Genomic DNA, 21,413 nt, shown 5'->3' on the forward strand with positions numbered 1-21,413 from the left:
ACAACTCTAGATGTCTTTACTCAATTATATCTTCTTAAAGATTAACCACCCCTTTAAAATGACCTAATGTGCAGGAACATGATATCAAAGGAAGAGACATACAGAACACATTTACACTAACTACTGTTAGTGTAACTTCTGTTATTGCTTTATAAATCCTTAAAAATTCGAGAGATTGTATTCTTTGTTGGTGCTGGAGTATCAAATTTTGCTGATGCAGAGAATATAAATATCTATATTTTCTCATAATTCTTAAATTAGCAAGCTTTCTAACACAAAAATGGGATCAAAAAGAAGTGTATCTTCAAGGAACCATTTTCTTAGCTACCATGAAGTCACGTTTGCTGCTCTCTTTGCCATATTGATGGTGTTTTCTGCTGGGTTAATTGCATTGTCCTGGCTAGTAATCGGGGAAGCCGGAAAAGGTACGTCACAGACTTGTATAATGAGGTTGTTTTTAGATGTAAGAATGCACTTTCAACTCAGTTATGTGGTCAGTATATTTTATTCTTTGTTGGGTTTCATGACAACATATTTTTGCTTCATTCAGATGCTTATCTTTATTTAACAGATTATTAGGAAAATTGGTTGCTGTGCAATTTGAAACTCAATTGAATTCAAGTGAGACTAATTCATTTTTTCCCCTTTTCTTCTTCCTTCTTGTTTTTCTTCTTTTTTGTGAATAATGGCATTTCTTAATTCAGCATCTAATGCAGTAGATGAGGGTTCATTCTGATAGACTTGAAATTATCAATATTAAATTACTGTTCATTACACAGATCAATAAATATGGAAAGTTAACTGAAAATTGCTATTTATTTCTATAGTATAATATCCTAATTCTCTTATTAAGCAAAAAAAAATTAATTGCAACAGTATAAATAAATTTGAATGTGAATGTAGATTTATAAGTATATCAATCTCTCTGAGTAGCAACTTGTGACAGAAAAAAGTTTTTTTAAATATTATTCAGAAATACATTAGTCTGAATCATCAGCTTTTCAAAGATATTTAAGAGTATCATTTTAAATACAGAAAACTCATAAATTAACTGTAATTATTATTTCATAGTTATAAGGAATGTGAGGCAAAGAATTTCACTACTATTTGCTTAAGTTCACATCATGAGTGGGTAACAGAAGTAAGGTTCCAAAGTACATAATCCAAGAATGGAAGTAGTTCTTTTATCTATCACTTTTTATGAGATAAGTAAATTAGATGCATAGAGATAACATGAGTATTAAATGTTTATTCTTTCTGAGAAAATGTTCATATTTTTAATGATGGATTGTATACAGGCAAATAAACTCTGAAAACTCAAAGGTAGAACCTTTCACCTGTGTGTGCTCTTAGTTTACTAAGAAAATTGTGGGATTTTGAGTTGTCTATTTTTTTCTGATACATAAATTTTTGAATTAGAATGTAGTAAAATGGTTTGTGGTTGTATATAATAATTTCAGTATGATTCCTGGTTTATTTAAACAGTAAAGCTACAGCCATGTATTTTACAGAAAAGGGGTATTTGTGAATTTTTATGGTTATATGAACTCTCACACAGACTTTTGAAAAAGTGGCCGCTTTGGTTTTATTTAAATGGTGTAAGTAACCACACATAGCCATCAAGGAGTACATCAGAATCTCTGATAATCAAAATGCAATAGTTTTTTATAAATAAAGAAGAAAAAAAATTTTATAAATGTTAATACCACTTAATTGTGAACACCTAATTGTAAAAAGACATTTGTGCTATATTGGTAGTACACCAGAAGGTATAAGATAGACAGCAGCGATTTTGAAATACGTGCTTTTATACTTTATTGGAAATTATTTTAAACTTTAAAACTTGTGAAAGAAAAAGTAAGAGAAAAGGAAAAAATGGAAACAAAGTCTTTGTAAATAGGAGAGGTTGGAGGGGGTGAAGGGAGGGCAGGGGCATGGGGAAAAAATAAGAACCAAGGTAGATTCCAAAGATAAATATAAGTGTATTGCACACCTAAAGTGTACCAATAAAGAAAAAAATGTAAACTATTACATCACTTTCACCCAGCTTTTCTCATATTAATATGTTCTATATCCAGATTAATTGTCACAAGAAACTAACATTGATAAAATATTATTAACTCTACCATGCTCATTATTCAGATTCTACTAGATTTTTCCACTGATGTTCTAATGTTTAGGATTTGATGAAGTTTCTTACATAGGATTTAGTCTTCATGTTCCCTTGTCATCTCTACTTTGTGACAGTTCTTCAGTCTTTCCTTGTTATCCTCATTTAAACAGGAAAATGTAAAAGTTTTGACTGTTTAAAAAGTAAAGTAGGGCTGGGGATTTGGCTCAGTCATTCCTCTGCCTGCCTCTCAAGAAAGAAAGAAAAATAAAGAAAGGAAGGAAGAAAGAAAGGAGGAAAGGAAGGAAGTAAGAAGGAGAGAGAAAGAAAGAAAAAGAAAGAGAAAATAACAATCAGTTATATCAATTATAGCTATTTAGCCTAAGTCCAAGTTTATTGTTTGATATTATATCTATTGTTTTTCTGGACTGAAAATTTTAGTGCCTAGCAGAATTTGGAACTTATATGTCTAAATTTCAGCTCTGTCACTTAAGAACTTTACTACTTTGGAAAAGTTTTAGTCATTATAATTTCCTTATTATAGAAAAGAAAAGTAACATCTTGCCATTCTTAGAATTATGTGTCACTGTTATTATATTTATTAATGATATTATCATTAGGTTTTTCAGCTCAAGCTCTGTATTTTACATATAAATATCTGTAAAAGAAAAATATTCTAATAACAGGATTATGCAGTTTGTTTACCACTTCCTTACATTTGGCTATGAGATAATATACTTTCTACACTATCCTTAATAACTTCAATAAAGATAGGATCAAATGTTCCAAGATTATACATGCCAATTTTATAATTAAGAAAATGCAAGAAGTAGCTTCAAAGATATGATTCAGAGTAACACACATACCGAAATCTGCACAGCAACCCACATGTAGAAAATCAGTAGTGTATCTGAATGCTGGGGGTTCAAGAAATACAGAAAAGCAACTATAGAACTTTTAATTCTCTCTATCTTAACCCTATTTTCTTAAACCCCTTCCCATTAATTGGTGGAAGTTGATTAGTCCCTGTGACTTCCAACGGGAATCTCAATTTTAAAAAATTCTCAAAAGTTTATAAGGCATGACAGACTTCAAAGAAAAAGAAATAATGAACGATTTTTAATCTTTTAAAATAATTGGCAAAAAGAAAAAAAGCACCTGATTTTGAAACAGAAAAGTTTCAGAGAAAAATCAAGAGCAATAAAGCCAATGTGTCAAGCAAGAACTTTACTTCTATGTCTTTTTATTTCTCACTGAGTTTATTGGTACATTTTGGGTATACAGTACAGTTACATTCATCATCAGGATCTTGTACCTTTACATGACAGTCTTGGTTCTCATTTTCCCCCTTACCCCTGCCCTCCCTTTACCCTCTCCTCCCTTCCCTAGTTACAAAAACTTTATTTCCATTTTTTCATTTTCTCAGATTTTTTCTTTTCCCTTATTTCCTTTCCTCTACCCTTCCCACTTCCCCTGCACATTTAGCCCTTTTCTTCCTGTCACATATTGTCAATTATACCATTAGGATCTTATTTACAACTATAGTTTTTTCACACCAGAGAAACTATTAGGTATTTACACATGTGAGACTTATACTTCTATATCTTAAGCCAGAATATTTATAATGTCTCCTACTTATAATCCAGTGTTTATATCTTATTAATTTATCTAGATGCAGCAGTTGGAACAAGTCATGAAACCAGAGGGACATTGAAAATAATATCTGGAGCTACATATAATCTTAATTTACAAGACAAACTCTCAGTGGATTTCAAAGTTCTTGCTTTTAACATTCAGCAAATGGTAGGGAACTGTGTCTCTTCAAATGGTTTAAAACTTTATAACATAATTGCACTAACTTCCAGCCAAGACATATAGAGATCAAATTTTTCTCATTATAAAAAATATTAGTAAGTAAACGTAATATGCTCAATGTTCTTAAATGAATCCCTTATTATCATGAAGAAAATTTCCCCAATTTTAAGCAGAGCATAAAGATTATCTGTATTTTGTAAAATTTTTGTACAAAAGTTAAAATCTTCAACTTAATATACTTTTTCAAGTTTAATATACTTTTTAATCCTTTTTTAGATAAATGAGATCTTTCAATCAAGTAATTTGAAGAATGAATATAAAACCTCCAAGGTTTTACAATTTGAGTAAGTACACGCACAAAATTGTTAATGACAGTACAGTTACAAATTAGTGATTTTTCATAAAGATATGTAAAAATATGTAATACATATGTATAATAGTGTCATAATGTGTAGAAAAAGACTTAAATTTTTTAAGTTTTTGTGATGATTGAGAAAAGTACCAGAGCATAAACTTTGATTTTAGTAGCAGATAACTTCTCACAATTGATCTTATGTTGACATGTTTCTCTCTTCTCATGACACTGTGCATTGCTTGTGAGAGACAGAGTTTAGGTTCTTGTGTGCAGAGCAAAGAATTACAAATGTATACCCAATGGTTTAAAAAAAAGCCACACTTACCAAAATAACAAGAATATGTGCTCAGGACAGGTCCATGCCAACAGAAACAAAAAGGTAGCATGAACAGAAAAGTGGTGCCAGTATCACAAGAGAACAGGCAGAAAGAAGATACATCTGGGTTTCAGAATTAAAAGATGTGCACCCCACTCCAGGTGCACTCATCATATCTCTGATTAGATTAATAGAAATGTCTGGCCATCATCTCAGGACTTAGTACACATGACTCTCAGCTCTGTGTTAATCAAATACATAGATATGGTTTCTATGTTAGGAACCTTTAGCAAAGTTTGAGTAGGAAAAGGTTAGTGAAGATCAGACCATGGAATCTGACAGGCATGCCTTCTAGCATGGAACTGTTGAGATTTCCTGAGTCTCTGCCATTTTTTGCTTCTTTCAGAAAAATAAAAAGAGAATTGGCCTTAGGGTGTTGCCCAAATTCAGGTGAATGGAGAGATGGTGGTGGATGTGAAAAATCACATGAAGACTCAGTGTTTCATTTGCTAGGAACACTTGGAAGAGGCTTGTTCATTATTAATAAACTATGATGTCACCTAACTTTATTTACATTGTAGATCACAAGAGAGAGGGAACTTATTCACCATTGCAACCAGAAGCCATAAGACTCTACTTAGAGCAAATAAAGTGTTCAATGAATGAATGACTCTTAGATTAAGAGAATAACATATAATTTCATGATGGTGCTTGAATCTAGAGTAAGTGTATGTCTGTGCGTATGATATATATACAAGTACATATGTGTGTATTCTATATAGAGTGTACATTTATTATATCTATGAGCTCTAGAAAGAAATCTCTCTTAAAAGCTAATTTTTTGGTTCTCACCAATGAATGGAGCCCTGTGTCACTGTAGAACTGCCCTGTCCTTGGAAGGAGAGTCCAGGCTTTCCTATTCTGACATCTTGCTGAATCAAGAGTCTGCTGAACCATGGCTATCATGGGATTTGAATAGAGACACAAATCGGTAGGAATATTAACTAAGAAAGTTGTAATTCTAGTTAGGATCTATGGCATTAAGTTAAAATGGTGTGCAATTTTAAAACAACCACAGTAGAAGATATGGGAGACTAACTATGATTACCTGGAAAAGAGAAAGGAGAAAGGCTTAAAAATAAATTAATGAAAAGAGAATTTGTGAGGTAGAGAAACCTGGAAACTTTTCCAATAGCTAATAATAATATCCTGCTGTCTAAAATGATCATCATTTTTCCCTACAGCTAATTTTCATATACTGTAAAAATTTACTCAGGACACAGAACAAGGCAATGAAAAGTGGAGCCGGGAGAGTCACATATTCAGAAATTGTCTGACTATTTTCTTACATTTATGGATAATAATGTATCATCATTTCCTTATCTCCATCTTTCAGTATCTGAAGAACGTTACTATGACCACCATTATGCATGGAAGAGTGTTCTATCTCAGTACTCACTAGGCCTTCTCTTTCTCCCCCCTTTCTCTCTACAAGTTTCCATACTAGCCACATCACCTCATCTACCTAGGCACACTTTAAAATATCCTACTTTAATCTGTTTTCGTTGACTGACCTCCCATTGCTCTCTTTCCTATATATTATGCCTATCCTTACACTCCACTGAAATTCAGTCCCTGTCACCTCTCCAGAGATGTTTAACTGCCACTCTACTCTATGTTAGGTTTTGCTATCCACTGTTAACACCCATTACAATCATGTAAGTGTCCCCCTTAGGCTGGAATTATCTAAGTGGCAATGTTATTATCTATCTTCCCATCTCCCTGTACACTACAAGCTCACTCAGAGCAGGGAATGTATTTCTGAACCTGTATTTTCCCAATCTAATGCTTGATTTGGAGTATTTGGCCTATAATGTCCTAAAAACTCATTAAAATATTAAAATCTGTTATGATTTACATATAAATGACCCACCAGACCATCATATGCTCGTGGGTGGGACTTTTGATGGGTGATTGAATTATGAAGGTGCTATAGCTAAATGTATTGGTAAGAGACCAGGCCTTGCAAAAAGAGACGAGTCCCTAGGGTCATTACCTGGAAATGCGTATCTCACTCCCCAGGTCTTCCCCTCTCTGTTGCTGCTTCCTAATTATTCACATGGGCCGATGGATCTCTTCTGCCTAGGCACTTGCCCATTCCCTTTCTGCCTCAGAGCCAACCAACTATGATATAAATCATCTAAAAATGCATGAGCCAAAAGAAACCTCTCCTTTAAGTTGAAAGTGTTGTGTGTTATGTCTCTGAGATGGGGAGAGTGACTAAGACATATCTGTTACTAATAAAGTGACTATTATATTAGCTATTCATGTTTTATTTAACCTTTATCCTACTGATATAAAAATAGATGTACAATTTTCATGGCTTTATCATTCTGTTAGAATAGCTTTAATTTAATAATTCCAAAGCACTAATCAGAAAGTGAAGGTGTGTTAATTGATTAAGGAGCACTTCATTTTATAATAGTGGTCATGGAAAGTCCTGCTTAAAAATACAAGAAATAGTCTAAGAAGCATAGGCGGAGACTACATAAATAAAAAAGGAAAAGGAAGCTGTTTCCCCATAAAAGCAAACTGAAGAACGCATCAATGAACATAGCATGGCGAGGATGTGCTTTGACGAGGAAGTCTACTAAAAAGACATTTGGCCTTCATGTGACTGTTGAACACAAGCCTAGGGGCCTACCAAGTATCTAGCACCAAATGAGAATTATGTGAGAATGATACGTTTTCACAGAAATAGACTGAGCCTAACTTGGTAGAAAGGCTAATTTCTTAAATCAGGTATCACTGAATCACAACTTCTAGGAACAGAGGTATTTTAGCATTTGATCATTGCATTAATTTTGACTTTAGTTAAAGAATCCTCAGATCTTAGTGACCAAACACTGGTAGGGTGATGATCAAATCAGAGGTAAAGGGATCTGCCTTAGGAAAATAATAATGGACGGTCAATTGAAGATCACGTAGTAGGCAGACAGAACATCAGAATCTCACCATTTCTTGTTGTAATCACGCCAGCAGTCTCAACCGAAGGCACAATGACAACATCAGTTTAATCCTTTTCTGTCCTCCCCTCCCTTTTCCTCCTCTCCCCTTCTTTCTTCCTCTCTTCTCATCGCCTCTTTTCCCTTCTCTCCTATTTCCCTCTTCTCCATTTATCCATCTGCAGTATATTTTTCATCCTTCTGCGTATTCCAACATAATAATCTTCGCATCTGATGCTTCGCAATCTGCTACCTTAATTCCTGACTAAGCTTACACACGTTTACTTGTTTGCAGAGCACATCATCACTAACAGTTTCTTTCACTGACCTAATATTAAAACTAAAAATGGGGACATTTGAAGCCGTGATAACCATAAAACACATGCATGCAATACTTTCTTTTACTTTTTCCGTCTCTCTTTTTGTTCATTTTTAAAATTAATTTTATTGGTACATTTTAGTATACAATATAATGACATTCATCATTGGAGATCATTTTCAGCCATTTGTCTACTTTGGAATGAGCGAAGGTTTTAACATCTATTAGGAAGAGAAATTCCCGATACCTTCTACTCTTTAACTGACCTCTGTCCAGTAAAATCCATATCAAGCAAGATAACCTTTGCTGTTGTAGAGTTTTTCTGATAACTTTGCTAATGGGGTCTTCATTGCTCATATGTATACAAGATATTGGATGACTTCACTTTTTTAATCAGAATGGGAAAATTCACTTAGTATATTTTTACATTGTTAAACCAAAACTCTTAAAGACTGAAGGTTCTCTGAAATAAAAGAGTTCTTGTGTTCAAATTCTGGCCAGAAAAGGACCAGGTCCTTGATAAATTCTTCATATACCAGCATCAGGAGTAGAAATAATGTGTAAATATGAACATGGGACCTCAGAACTGAGCACTCTTTTATAATGAAAATTTAACAATTAAAAAAAAGAGTTTAAAAAAAGGGGGCCAGGGATTTGGCACAGTGGTTCTGCCACCTGCCTTGCAAACACAAGGGCCCGAGTTCAATCCCAGCACCCCCTCAAAAAAAGAGTTTATAATGAAAATTTGAGGGAAATCATAAATTACTTTTATTGCATTGTGAACTTACATTGGGTATAAAAAGGAGGGAAAGGATAGCATGTCGCTAGGAATGTGTGGGGATCAGAGGGAGGCTGTGAGAAGTGTTTATTACTACTGGTCAGGTTGGAGTTAGCAGTGTAGTTTTATTCGTAAATTGGAGGCCACATGGTGGGGGAATCTGCTGGCCACTGTGGTAATAAGCCAAGAATCTAGCACACATTTAGTAGTGTGGAGCAATATTTTCTTAGTTTCAGCCTGTAGCTACTAAGTGATTAACTTCCCTTATCTTCATCCTCCACTCTGTGGCCCTTTAATTAAATTTAGGATATCTCAGACTTATTCTTCTGTCAGTATATAGGCCTGGTGGGCTATCAAAACCCCAGTGTTTTCTTTGACATTTTGTAAGTAATCTTTTATTTGCCTAAAGGGTAGAAACACTATATTTGAAAATGTAAATTATTGGAGATGAGGAATTGCTCCTTTCTTCCACTTTATAGCTACCTGGGAGGCCAGTATAGTGCCCAAGCCTTGATTAATATTTTAGAATGATTCTCAAATAATATAATTCATCAGTGTATAGAAATTTTCCCTGTTGGTAGCTGAACTCCTTTTAAATTAGCAGTGAGTTTTTGAAAAATGCAATGTAGGGGAATCTCATGAAAATGTCTGTATGATAAATTACAAGTTGGTACTTTGGGAGAACAAGAAAAAGATAGAAAAATATCAGAAGCTGAAAAGAATAACAAGGAAACATTTAAAATCACCTTAAATAATCACATGTAAATAGACATAATCTACTCATAGGGAAATATGACATATTTATAAGTACTTCATTATTTTCATTATAAAATAAAATTTATAAAATCGGGGAATAAAAATAGCTGAATTCTCACATAAGTAACAATATAATAGTATCCATGCCAATTGTAACACATATAATATATAAACTTGGTATGGTGGTGCAGGCTTGTAATCCCCAAAATTTGGGAAACTGAGGCAGGAAGATCACAAGTTTGAGACCAACCAGGGTAATTTAGTGATTTAGGAAAAAAAAACTGTCTCAAAATAGAATCTAAATAAAAGAAGGGATGCTCATGAAGGCCCTAGAATAAATACTGAACTTAGTCATCGATGTTTTTTCTCTTACTTTTACGAATACTTCATATCAATCCTTGGAACCTGCTAATGTGTATTGTGAGTGTGTGTGTGTGTGTGTGAGTGTGTATGTGTGTGTAGCCACTCTGCAAGACAAACAAGTAGTTTACTCTGCTTTGGGGATACTTCCTGTTATTCTGCTTTATGGAAATGCTTTGATTCAGAGAGCATTTAGCAGTTATTTCTTTTAATAAAGTACTGGTTACCTTTTTCAGCAATGTGTACTTTAGTTTGCCCTTTGAGCACAAATTAGTCACAAAGTTAGGAAAGAAAAGACTTTTGTTTATTCAGAAAACCTAAAGGTTATCGATGCCATTAAGGAAAATATGAGATAAGAACCATTTTGATCTATTACTCTCCAGTTCTCTGTACACAGATAGGATTTATCTGCCTTAAAAAAGGACTCAGCTATTCTACTAGGACAAGTACTAGGAAATGAAGGGGCCATTTCCCCTAAAGAATTAATTCTCCTTTTCTTTAATAAAATCAATATCACAACAGTGGTAGAAATCATTGTTAATGCACTAAAAGCAGCACCTTTAGCCTTCTTATTCTGTGAACGCAAATGTTCATTACAGTTTTCTTGATTTCTACTATACATTTCTCTTCTCTTCAAATTTGCAATGACTATGAAAATAAAATTTAAAGAATAAATTGTATGTGGATAGAGAATATGTAATTACTATGCTTGCAAAAATATACATTATTAAATGCAATGTATAATTCAAAACTAAGAGAACATATTTTTTCAAACAGAGATGTTTTATGCCTGAGGATGAACTAGTCTCATTTATTTCAACTCAGTGAAGGAAAATTCTGTATTTTTACTTTATGTGCTCCAGATACTATTCCTTACTCACTGACTCAAATAAAATTTAAAAAATGTTCAGTCAAATTGAGCAGATACAAAGTACATAAAGAGAAAACAGAGATTTAATTAGAATTAAAATTCTTTAGTGTGGAGTCAAAGATAAACTGCAGCCTTTGGATTGAAGACAGAAGAGATGATAGGTAAAATGTAGTCTTATTTTATTCCAATCATATTTAATTCTAGCTTTTTTGGTTCATATTTAAGCACTAACATTTTTAGAGATGGAATTGATGTAAGAGACAATGTTTAAACAAGAAAGAGGAGAAACAGGAGGAGGAAGTGAGAAAGGAGGAGGAGAAGATGTCTTGGGTTTATGCAGGGAATAGAATATCTTTCCTTCACCTCCCTACCAAAATAATAAAGTCCAGCTAGCTGTTTTCTATGTGGATATAAAATTCTTTTAAAATTGCAAGTTACTAAGAACCTGGACTTGTTTTTAAGGGAATATTCTACATTGTTTTTCTTACTAATGAAAGGTTTACAATAGAGTTCATAGAAGTGACGTTGTGGGTGAGAAGGTGGAAATTATATAAAAATACTTTTGGGAAACAGGGGCATATGAATCATCTTTATATTTATGACACTAATAAGCTGGGCAAAATTACTTCTGTTACTTTGATCCTCAGTGTCCCTATCACTAAAATTCAAATATCGGCCTACATGAAGTACAACCATATAGTCATCTCTCTTTTCTGGAGCTTCTGTTTCAATGAATGTGGAAGGAAGCCTGAGAAATGACTGACAGTTGAGATTTTAAAGTTATAGTTAACAGAATATATAAGAACAATCGCCTTAAAGATAGATATTTACTTTCTAATATGTCAAGGAACCTGGAGGCTTTAGTGGAGGTTAATTTACTGCTACAATGACAAAGTCACGGTCAGGAAGAGATGCAGATGCTTCCTTTCTTCCATTCTATCATCGTTAGCTGTCACCCACAGCTCAGCTCATACATTGGATGCAGCAATTCTGGCTTTTATAACTACACAGAAGTACGTTTTAAAAAGAAAAAGAAAGTAGTACTCCTCAGTAGCCTTTCTTTTGGTAGATGTTAAGAAGTTTCCCAGAAGTTTTCCATCAATCTTCTCACATTTAACTGGCCAGGGTCTGATCATCTGCCTATGAATAAGATCATAGTGGACATGATAAATAGAGAAAGATGGCAGATTTCCTCAAGAAACAGAGAACCATTTTTCAATAAAATTAGAAATGAGTCATCCTGGAAAATTAGCAGGCATAGAAAAGGAGTTAAACAAAAAATATCTCTGTGTAAAATCCTTTTTTTTAACTAAGGAAAACAGGCGATTTCAGGTATGTATAAGTTCAGGAACTTTGAATAGTTACTAAAGTTGACAAAGTCCTTCCATTAAGAAGCTTATTACAGTGGTTCCTCAGTTTGCAAATTTAATGTTTTACGATTTGGGGGAAGATGGCTGCATTTGTGTTTCTGTGGGGAAGACGGCCATGGTTGTCCTCATCACCCCACGTGGAGTCTGCAAACAGAAGCAAAATTTTGCTGAATGCTTGCATTTGCCAAGCGAATTGTTGCACACAGAAGTATTCATAAACCAACATGTGACTGTACCTTAGAGATATCACAAGGGAATAAGAGCATAACCCCTGAACTTTGAAACCAGCAAATATATTATTAGGATGAGTTTCTCCTTGGTGTATCTATTAGGGAATCAAGTATACCCAGACTATGTCCACCTTACTTAGTCATACAGATGAAGATTAGAATTAGAGAGAGGTTGCCTCATAAAAATAGGCAGTAGAAATGTAGACACCAAAGCCAAAAATCACTTGAATATCCTTACTGCTCAAAAAAGCACTTTTTATTTATATGTCTTTAACTGGTAAGAAATTTTTATATTAAATAGTAGGGATTAGAATAAAAGGTAAAACGATTGTCCATGTGAGAGAATAAAGATATAGTAGGGGATCGTTGTAGGAATGACAATCCCAAATCTCGACCACAAGATGGAAAATCCTGAGTGTCTAGTTATTTCACATATGTTTGTTTTCTTTCCATCCCTCTTGAAATTATGGCACACTTCGGGATTTTATGATAAGCAGATAAGGAAAAATAATATAGAGAGCTGCTGTATACTCAATATCAACCCTTCTTAAGCTGTATTGAAAAATGTAATTCGAGCAAGTTAAACTACCTTGGATTTCTTTCTACTTAAAAATCAACCAGAGAAATCACATATACTCACCTTTAATTCATTCAAGCAATTAAATCAGAATAAATACCATAATAATGTCTGTCATATAAGATTTTGTTTAATTTGACACGTGTCTCCGTGGGTCAGTGTTCTACAGTGGAACTCAGAAATAGCAGAATCCAATTTTGGAATGATTGTGCTTTGTGTTCTTGAATGAACATTTAGTGTTTTAAATCTTTTTTCCCATAAATTAAAGATAATATTTGATATACCCTACTTTATTCATTTTTATAGGTCTTTAAATTGCAAAAATGACCAATGAATATTACAGTGCAGGGGTTACACTACCTTATACTAGTGTAATGAAGATTAACAAGCTGAGAGCTGTAGCGTTTCAAAGATATTTTCCATGAATTGAGCACAAATCACTTAAAGAAGGCTGACTTTTTCCTCTCATATTATCTTTTGCTTTGCAGAAATGGCAGTATTATAGTCCTATTTGACCTTTTCTTTGCTCAGTGGGTGTCAGATGAAAATGTGAAAGAAGAACTGATTCAAGGCATTGAAGCAAATAAATCCAGCCAACTGATGACTTTCCATATTGATTTGAACAGCGTTGATATCACAGGTATCTCTGAACATTATTTGATTTCTTTGAATCATTAAGCTATGAAATTAAGATTCTAGCAATTTACCAGAGAAGCAGTAGGATCACCCTGGACCTCAGGAGCATTTCTTATTGCCTGAGGTAACACATTTACATGAGAAAAATTGAAATATGGAGAAACCATATTTGAAGAAAATATATCAGTGAGAAAAAGTTTGTAAAATATCAAGTATCAAAAAGGTTCTGCAAATATCAGCATGCTCAAATGTTTATGAGTCTTGTCACATTCTTTGCCGTGGTCAAGTGAACCTGACTTTTCAAGAAGCCTCCATCAGAAAGTGCACTCATGACTTTCTGATCGAGTCATAGACCTTATTAGATTACAAAGATATAGTAGTCAAGTTCTCAGTGAACAGCTAAGAAAATGGAAATGAAGAGTTAAAGAGTTTGATCAATCACAGTTTTATATTTATAAAAATTAAAATTTGTTTTCAAAATAATAAATAGTTTTTCAGCTGGGGATGTACCTCATCAGTGCAGCACCTGCCCAGCGAGCACAAGGCCCTAGGTTTTATTCCTGCTTCCTAAAAAAGGGGAAAAAGGCCCCCAAATTATAAATTATTTTTAGAGTAAAAATAGGAGAAGAGTCTTGGTAACAAAAATAACAACAGGACAATATCTCTGTCAATGTTTAGGTTGCTTTAAATTTTCCACTCTAGTTATCTTCCATTCAAATCACATTCCAGCTAACATTTACGTTTATGTTTTACTTGGCTGAGAACAATAGAAGTTTTTCAGTCTCATCTAGATCCATAATCCACTGTCTAAAAGCCTCGAAGTCAAGTATGATTTAGAATTTAAACATTTGAGGATTAAAAAAAAAAAATCTCACTGGGTGTAAACTTGTTTTCCTAGCAGGAGGCTTGGAAGCTGAGGCAAGAGGCTGAGTCAGGAGGATCGCGGTTAGTTTGAGGCCATCTTGGACTATATAGTGCATTCAAGGCTTTCCTGAACTAGGTAGTGAGACACTGTCTAACCAAAGGAAGCTCATATCCAGAATAACATCAATATATCCAGAATAGTATTTATATATATATTGATGTTAAGACAGGGATTCCAAATGGAATGGAAACAAACCCAGAATATCCTAATGTTAATTCAAATAGTTTTGGTTTAGAGTAAGGTAAGTCAATATAGGTTTGCTTTTAAATCAAAAACATGAAAACATGCAGATGTCTGTTTTTTTAATTTTGTAATAGTATATACAAAATTAAGAACTCTGGTTGCTTTTCTTTATAGTGTTCTTTCATCAAGCACAGTTTTCTTTTCTATTAAGCCTCCTGCTACCTATGGTAGCTCCTGTTTAGTGAAGGTCACTAGTATTCTTACTACATCCTCCTCTGATGCTTTCCTTCCCTCTCCAGAGCCACTGGAGTAGAAGGCTTCTTTTTGGATCTTTGTCAGATTCAAATATGTTTCAAACTACTATCAGTCATTATTAATTGAAACGTGGTTTATCTATCAAGATAGTTACTCACATATCAGTCCTGTTATGTGATACCTTCATTACCAATATTTTATGAAGTAGAAAATCAAAGCACTAATAACTTTGGTGAATTATCTAAAATCCCATGCTATCTATATTTAGATCCAGGCAATCTGATCCAAGTGGTTTGATCCATGTGTCTGTACTCTTAAACATTATAGTACAGATCACTTATAATGATTTTATCGAAAGTGTTGATTGACTTTTTTTCAGTAGTCATTGTTCCTCTATAAAGCTTTTTCATTTTATCTTTATTTTACTATGCTTTGATTTCTGAAGGCAATTAAATTGACAGGAATGCTATTATTTATATGACTCCCTGCAGTTGAACTATTTCGGAGAAAAGAGTTTATTGGTTTCAAACCTCACACATTTCTTCAAGAAAACTATATCCTTTGAGTTAACTTAGAATCAATATTACAAATTCCTTACACTTTATTATAATACAGGCTCAAGAATATTCTCAACAAATTGAAGTTAGATAATATATTTAATTTGATGAACTGCAGTAAAACATATTTAGCAGCATGGCCCCAACCTTAATTTTAATATTTATGTTTGATTTTTGTTTATATCATGTGATATTTCAAATTTACTACATCTTCAATTAGTTAAGAATTTCATATATATATCATATATATACCATATATATGATATATATATACATAGAATTTTATTTAGAATACTTTAACATATTATAAATTAAAATAACTATTTGAGGAAATTTATATAAATCTTACTTTGTTATATCATCTTCATCAATAATCTGTCATATACCATTTACAAAATTGTCAATGATGTTGTAAAAATAATGCAAAAATTAAACTATGCTGAAATGAACAACTTGGTCATATATGAGAATATTCTGTTTAATTTATACATCATCAATACATTTTTAATGAAGTCAAATTCACTAAATTAATGTTTGCATGAGACATGACTTGATTTTCTTTATAGTTTGGAGACACTCCTATTTTTAAAACTACCAGACATGTTAAATACTGAAGAAAAGAGGTAGTTTTTATCACTTCTGTGAAAAGTCCTTTATAATGAAACAGTGCTTATCTCTCAGAAGAACCAACTACAGAGAGGAGTAGTTTGTGAGTCAGGTCTTCCATGTGTTCGGAGCAAGACTACCTGTTCTATGAGGCCAAGATCGGGCATGTAATGCTACATTAATTGACTTAAATATAAACCTTTTTATAGAAGCACAGAAAGAATAGAAACTTCTCTGGAATTAATACAAATAAAACAAAAATATTGACTTAAGTAAACTGTAGGAGGAGCAGAATGTACAGATGCTGAAAATTTAGCAAATGTATCACAGTTGTATAGTGAATAGTAATAATATGAAAGGGGCAAAACAGAAGATCTAAAAGATCAAATACCTCTTCCAAAAATGTACTTTAGAATAACAAATAGTTCTAAAAAATTGATTATTCATAGACAGAAGAATCCAATTAGACTCCTATCTCTCACCTTATAAAACCAAACCAAAATGATTCAAAGATCTAAATATAAAATAGAAATAATGAAACTGCTGGAAAATAAAATAGGGAAAACACTTGAAGACATACGCACAGACAAGAATTTCTGAACAGAACTCTAGTAGCACAAGAAATTACACCAAGAATGAATAAGTGAAATTACATGAAATCAGAAGCATCTGCATTATAAGGGGAACAATCAACAGAATGACGACACAACCTTCAGAACTGGAAAAAAATATATATTTGACAGTTATTCTCTGATAGAGGACCATTATACAGAGTAAATAACGAACTCAAAAGCATTAGCTCCCAAAATAAAATGATCCAATGTGAACATGTTAATGCAATAAATAAACACTCCTTAAAATAAGCACAAGTGGCCAATAAGTTATAAAAAAGTTGTCATCATCTTTAGCCCTTAGAGAAACACATTAAAACAGCTCTGAGATTTCATCTTACACTGCTAAGAATGACCTTTACCAAAAACTCTGGTGAGGATGTGGGGGGAAAACTCTTGTACATTGCTTGTGTGGATGTGTACAGTACAATTACCATGAAAACTGGATTTTTCACTAATGAGTTAAAGGCATCATGCTATAAAGATATGTGGACACCCATGTTTACAGCAGCACAATTCATAATAGCCAAACTATATAATCAGCCTAGATGCCAAATAACAGATGAATGGACAAAGAATATGTCACATATTTACACAATTAAAATTTGGTGGAATGCTTGAAATGCAAAGAAATACATGAATCATTAATCAAATGCTTTAAGAAATAAGCCATTGTGATCCTATAACTCATGAAGATCTATACTGAAGTTAATACTCTCTACATTTGCGATTATATATATCCATTAGCAGCACAATATGATGAAAAGCTGTCATTGAGCCTATATTCCTGTCTCCAATGTCAAAAATATATGTACAGCTTCTAAAACTATATTTTAACACATTTAAAAAAATTAAGACCTATAATGACTAATTTCTTTAAAATCAAACTGAAAAGTAAATTTAAATGTATTATTAAATTTAAATTTAAATAATTTTAAGAAATTATTTCCCTAAAACTTTGAAAAACAATATATATCTAAATAATTCCCTGTTGTCTAGTTGTCTTTTAAAATGAATTCATTGAGTCATTCATCAAACTCACAGTTATTGAGGTAGTGTTAGCTGTAGAAAATGTCATAAGAGAAATATATGGAATGAGTTAGAGGAAAAAGAATCAGTGCTAAATAAACCAACAAAGCCTTGGAGTGAAATCTTTCACACTTGCTATGCTGAAAACAAACCGGTCAAAGCTGTAGAGAATTGTTTGCATCATATGTCCAGTATCCTCTGGATAAAGAAAGAGATGATGAATAAGGGCACAGAGAGCCAAGAAAGCATTCTGCCCACCTTTCCCACATTGAGACAACAGCATCGGTACACACATATCCTTGCCTTTCCCATTTTGTTGAACAGCTGATATTCATCAAAATAAAGATCAAAATAAATATTAAATTATCAATCATTGAAAATACATGAGTGAATCCGCCCATTATTGAATTCTACCTATTACTTGGTCAGTGTTTCACAAACTATCTAGTCTCTTCGAATTTTGATTATATTAGCTGCACAATAAAGACAAAGGTGCTTTGAAGGCTGACTGAGAAAAGAGAAATAATACACATACTACTTGACACAGTGGAGCGGGAGCTTAGTTTTCGATCTGATTGGCATGGGAACCCTCAGAGGAATTAGTAAAGCACACTTCTGAGTGTGTCTGAGTGAGTCAGGCATGTGTGACCTTGGGGACTATAGCTAGTCCTTGTCTCTTCCTCTGTGGAATTGTTCTCCTGCTCCGCTTCCCAGCCACCAAAAAGTGAGAAGTCTCGCTCTATTCCAACTCTTCTGCTATGATGTCTCTATTTTGAAGTCAGCCAACTATGGACTGAATCCTCCGAAACCTTGAGCCAAATAAGTCCCTCCTCCTTTAAACTGTTGGTCACTGGTACTGTGTCCATGTGGTAGGAGAGCAAACCAATACACGACTCTATTCTGGTCAGTGAGGGACACAAACAATATTAGATCCCTTCTCTTCTTCCACTTCTGACTCAGACAATAATAATAATGATAACAATTGCAATGATCAGATTTTGGGGGGGAGGGTACCGTGGATCGAACTCAGGCCCTTGTGCTTGCAAGGCAGGTGGCAGAACCACTGAGCTAAATCCCTGGTATGGTCAAATATTTTTTAAAAAGATTCTTCAAAAAGTTTAAAATAACAGTATTATACTTACTAATATTCATATAAATCTGGTCTGTTATTTAACAAAAAATCCTTCGTTTTAAAATATTTCCTCATATTGGAAGTTGTATTAAATTGCCTTAATAAATTCCCAAAGAATTATCTTAAGGTAAGTAGGTGGCAAAATACTATATTCCCATTTTACCCCATGCGCTACAGGAATCCTGAATCGCAGTTCTCATTTATTCCTCTCGTATGGCAAGATACTATAGATTTATAGAGGGGAACAAGGCAATTAAACTTGAAAACTGCTGTTTCTGAGCAGTAATTTATTATGAATATGCCTTTCAGGAATGTTAAGTTTATTCTCATTTTTATATGCCTAGAAGATAGAGTTTGAGAAAAATCAACAAATGCATGCATCATATACCTGGCATTAGTACTATTATAAATTCTGCAAAAGAGAATTTCTGTATGTTAACCAGTACAAAGTCCATGAGGAGTATATTCTAATGTTCAACTGCCTGTGTTGCCAATTACTGTAAAGTTTTACTAACCCATTTGGAACACCGGAGGACAGAGACAGGCACTAAGGTTGCATTACACAGACTGATTGCTTGGTTGCTAAAGAGTGTCTGGAGGGGCTATTGGGGCAGTTGCTAATGTGCTTGAAAATTTCCTAGACTAAAGCTTGTTCTAGTCCTTGTCCCTGACTGTACAAGCAATGATTACAGAAAAACAAAACTTTTCTATCATGGGCTTTTTCAGCCTCATGCAAAACACAATTCTGCTACAATTCCACTATGTGGAAGAGTTTGGGGACTGCAGGAAAAGAGTAATTTGCTGATTTGGGGAGGAACATGAAATTGAGCCAAAGATGTGAAGGAAGAATAATGTCCCTCAATTTAATTACTCCTGTGCTAGGGTACAGAAACTTTATCCAATAACAAATGAAACTTAAAATATTTGTCTTTCTCTGCCTTTGAGAAAGCAGCATTTATATAGTGCTAAACACTCCCCTCTAATTTAAAACAGTTCTACTCACCTGATACCAGAACTATTAAAGTATCCATTCACTGTAATTTCATTTGGATTGAAAAGCCATAATCTTACTGAAAGAAACCATAATCTTTCTTCTATCAAAGTAAATGAAAATTTCTGGAAAGTGGTATTTTGCTTCAGTATACTCTAATGAAATAAAATAGATCTCTAAAGCAGACATTCTTGGATTCAGATTCTACACCACGACCAAGTGGATATTGGGCTTAATTTGTCTCAGAGAGCTTTGATAACCAAAGTCACTATTATCCCATTTAAATGAAAAAGAAAATAAAAATCTAAGATTTCCAAAGTATTATTTCCAAACTAAGATTTTAAAACTATGGCTTTATTTTGTTACCTTGTGTATAAAATTGCTTGTGATTTGAAATATAAAATAAGGATTGCAGTCTTTATGCCTCCTTACTGCTCACCACAAGGCCTACACAAAGTCCAAATAGAGGTTCTTCTTCATCCCTTATCAATAGTAATTGATTGGACATTGAATCACTCTTAATTAGGACATTTTATTACATGCTGACTCCTTCCTACTAAAAATATTAATGTATATTTAAAAGTTTCTATTTAAAATCGCCAATTAATACTAACTTACACGTATGTTTTCATAATAGCTAAAAAATCGGTATCCATAAAGAATACCATGTAGATAAAATAATCTTGTAGTTATGGGCAATTGAAAAACTTTTTCCCACTCAAATTAACATTAAATACTATGTAGATAATTTGATCAGCTTCTAATAAACCAAACCTATTTTCATTGTCTGCATTTGCATTTCTTTAACTAGAGTTGATTAACACCTTCTAAATTTTTAAGGAGTATGGTTTGTTATTAACTTCTTAGTGAAAAATGGTAGAGGAAAATGAAAAACTGAAATGCAGACAGAGTAGTGCACAGATCAAAGAATTCTCATGTTAACAGTGTTAGGTAATTTGAAAAAATGATTTGTGACAAATCTCTGTCTCAGTATATTACTCAATAGTTTGTTAGAAATTGTAATCATTACATATATATAATATATATAATATATTAATATATATACATACATATTTAAACCAAAAGATTTGATCAAACTATATGATGAGAATTTGAATTAAAATGAACATTGTAGTAAAAAATAATCATTGTAGTAAAAAAATAATCATTGTAGTAAAAAAACAGGTTTGTTTTAATCCCCCTCAAAATACTCCCTGTGCACACTTCTCCCATTGTTTATGCATTTTGTGAAGTAGTTCTGAAAGTCCTTTTTCATAAGTGTCTTTACTAGGTGTGATTAAAAAAATATGGTGTACAGTGATATATGTGTACCCATGTTCATACCAGCAAAATTTGTGACAGTTAAAATTTGGAAGCAGCCCAATTGCCCATCAATGTGAGACTGGATAAAGAAAATTTGCTTTTTTTAATAAATTGGAGTGCTACTCAGCCATAAAGAATGAGAAACTAGAGACATTTATAGCTAAATGAATGCACATTGAGGCTATACTCTTAAGTGAAATAAACAGCACACATACTTATAAATACTGAATAGTTTCTCTAGTGTGAGAAACTGAAAGTGTAAATAAGGACTAAAAGCTATAATAGATAATGTGAAATAAGAAG

At 33.2% G+C, this 21,413-nt stretch overlaps 1 protein-coding gene across 1 annotated transcript in view; it reads left to right on the forward strand.

Annotated features, from left to right (window-relative positions):
• Positions 1–280: 280 nt before the first annotated feature.
• The window catches only part of Tmprss15 (transmembrane serine protease 15), a 116,796-nt gene continuing 95,663 nt past the window's right edge, over positions 281–21,413 (forward strand). Inside the window, exons 1-6 of the mRNA XM_010645650.1 lie at positions 281–425; positions 3,783–3,913; positions 4,202–4,269; positions 13,351–13,502; positions 13,807–13,819; positions 15,012–15,035. Of these exons, the coding sequence (XP_010643952.1) occupies positions 281–425; positions 3,783–3,913; positions 4,202–4,269; positions 13,351–13,502; positions 13,807–13,819; positions 15,012–15,035 (533 nt within the window). The remainder of the gene's footprint in view (positions 426–3,782; positions 3,914–4,201; positions 4,270–13,350; positions 13,503–13,806; positions 13,820–15,011; positions 15,036–21,413) is intronic.

The sequence above is a fragment of the Fukomys damarensis genome, unplaced genomic scaffold, assembly GCF_012274545.1.
Source record: "Fukomys damarensis isolate Sample0158 unplaced genomic scaffold, DMR_v1.0_HiC HiC_scaffold_24, whole genome shotgun sequence".
NCBI classification, from domain to species: domain Eukaryota; kingdom Metazoa; phylum Chordata; class Mammalia; order Rodentia; family Bathyergidae; genus Fukomys; species Fukomys damarensis.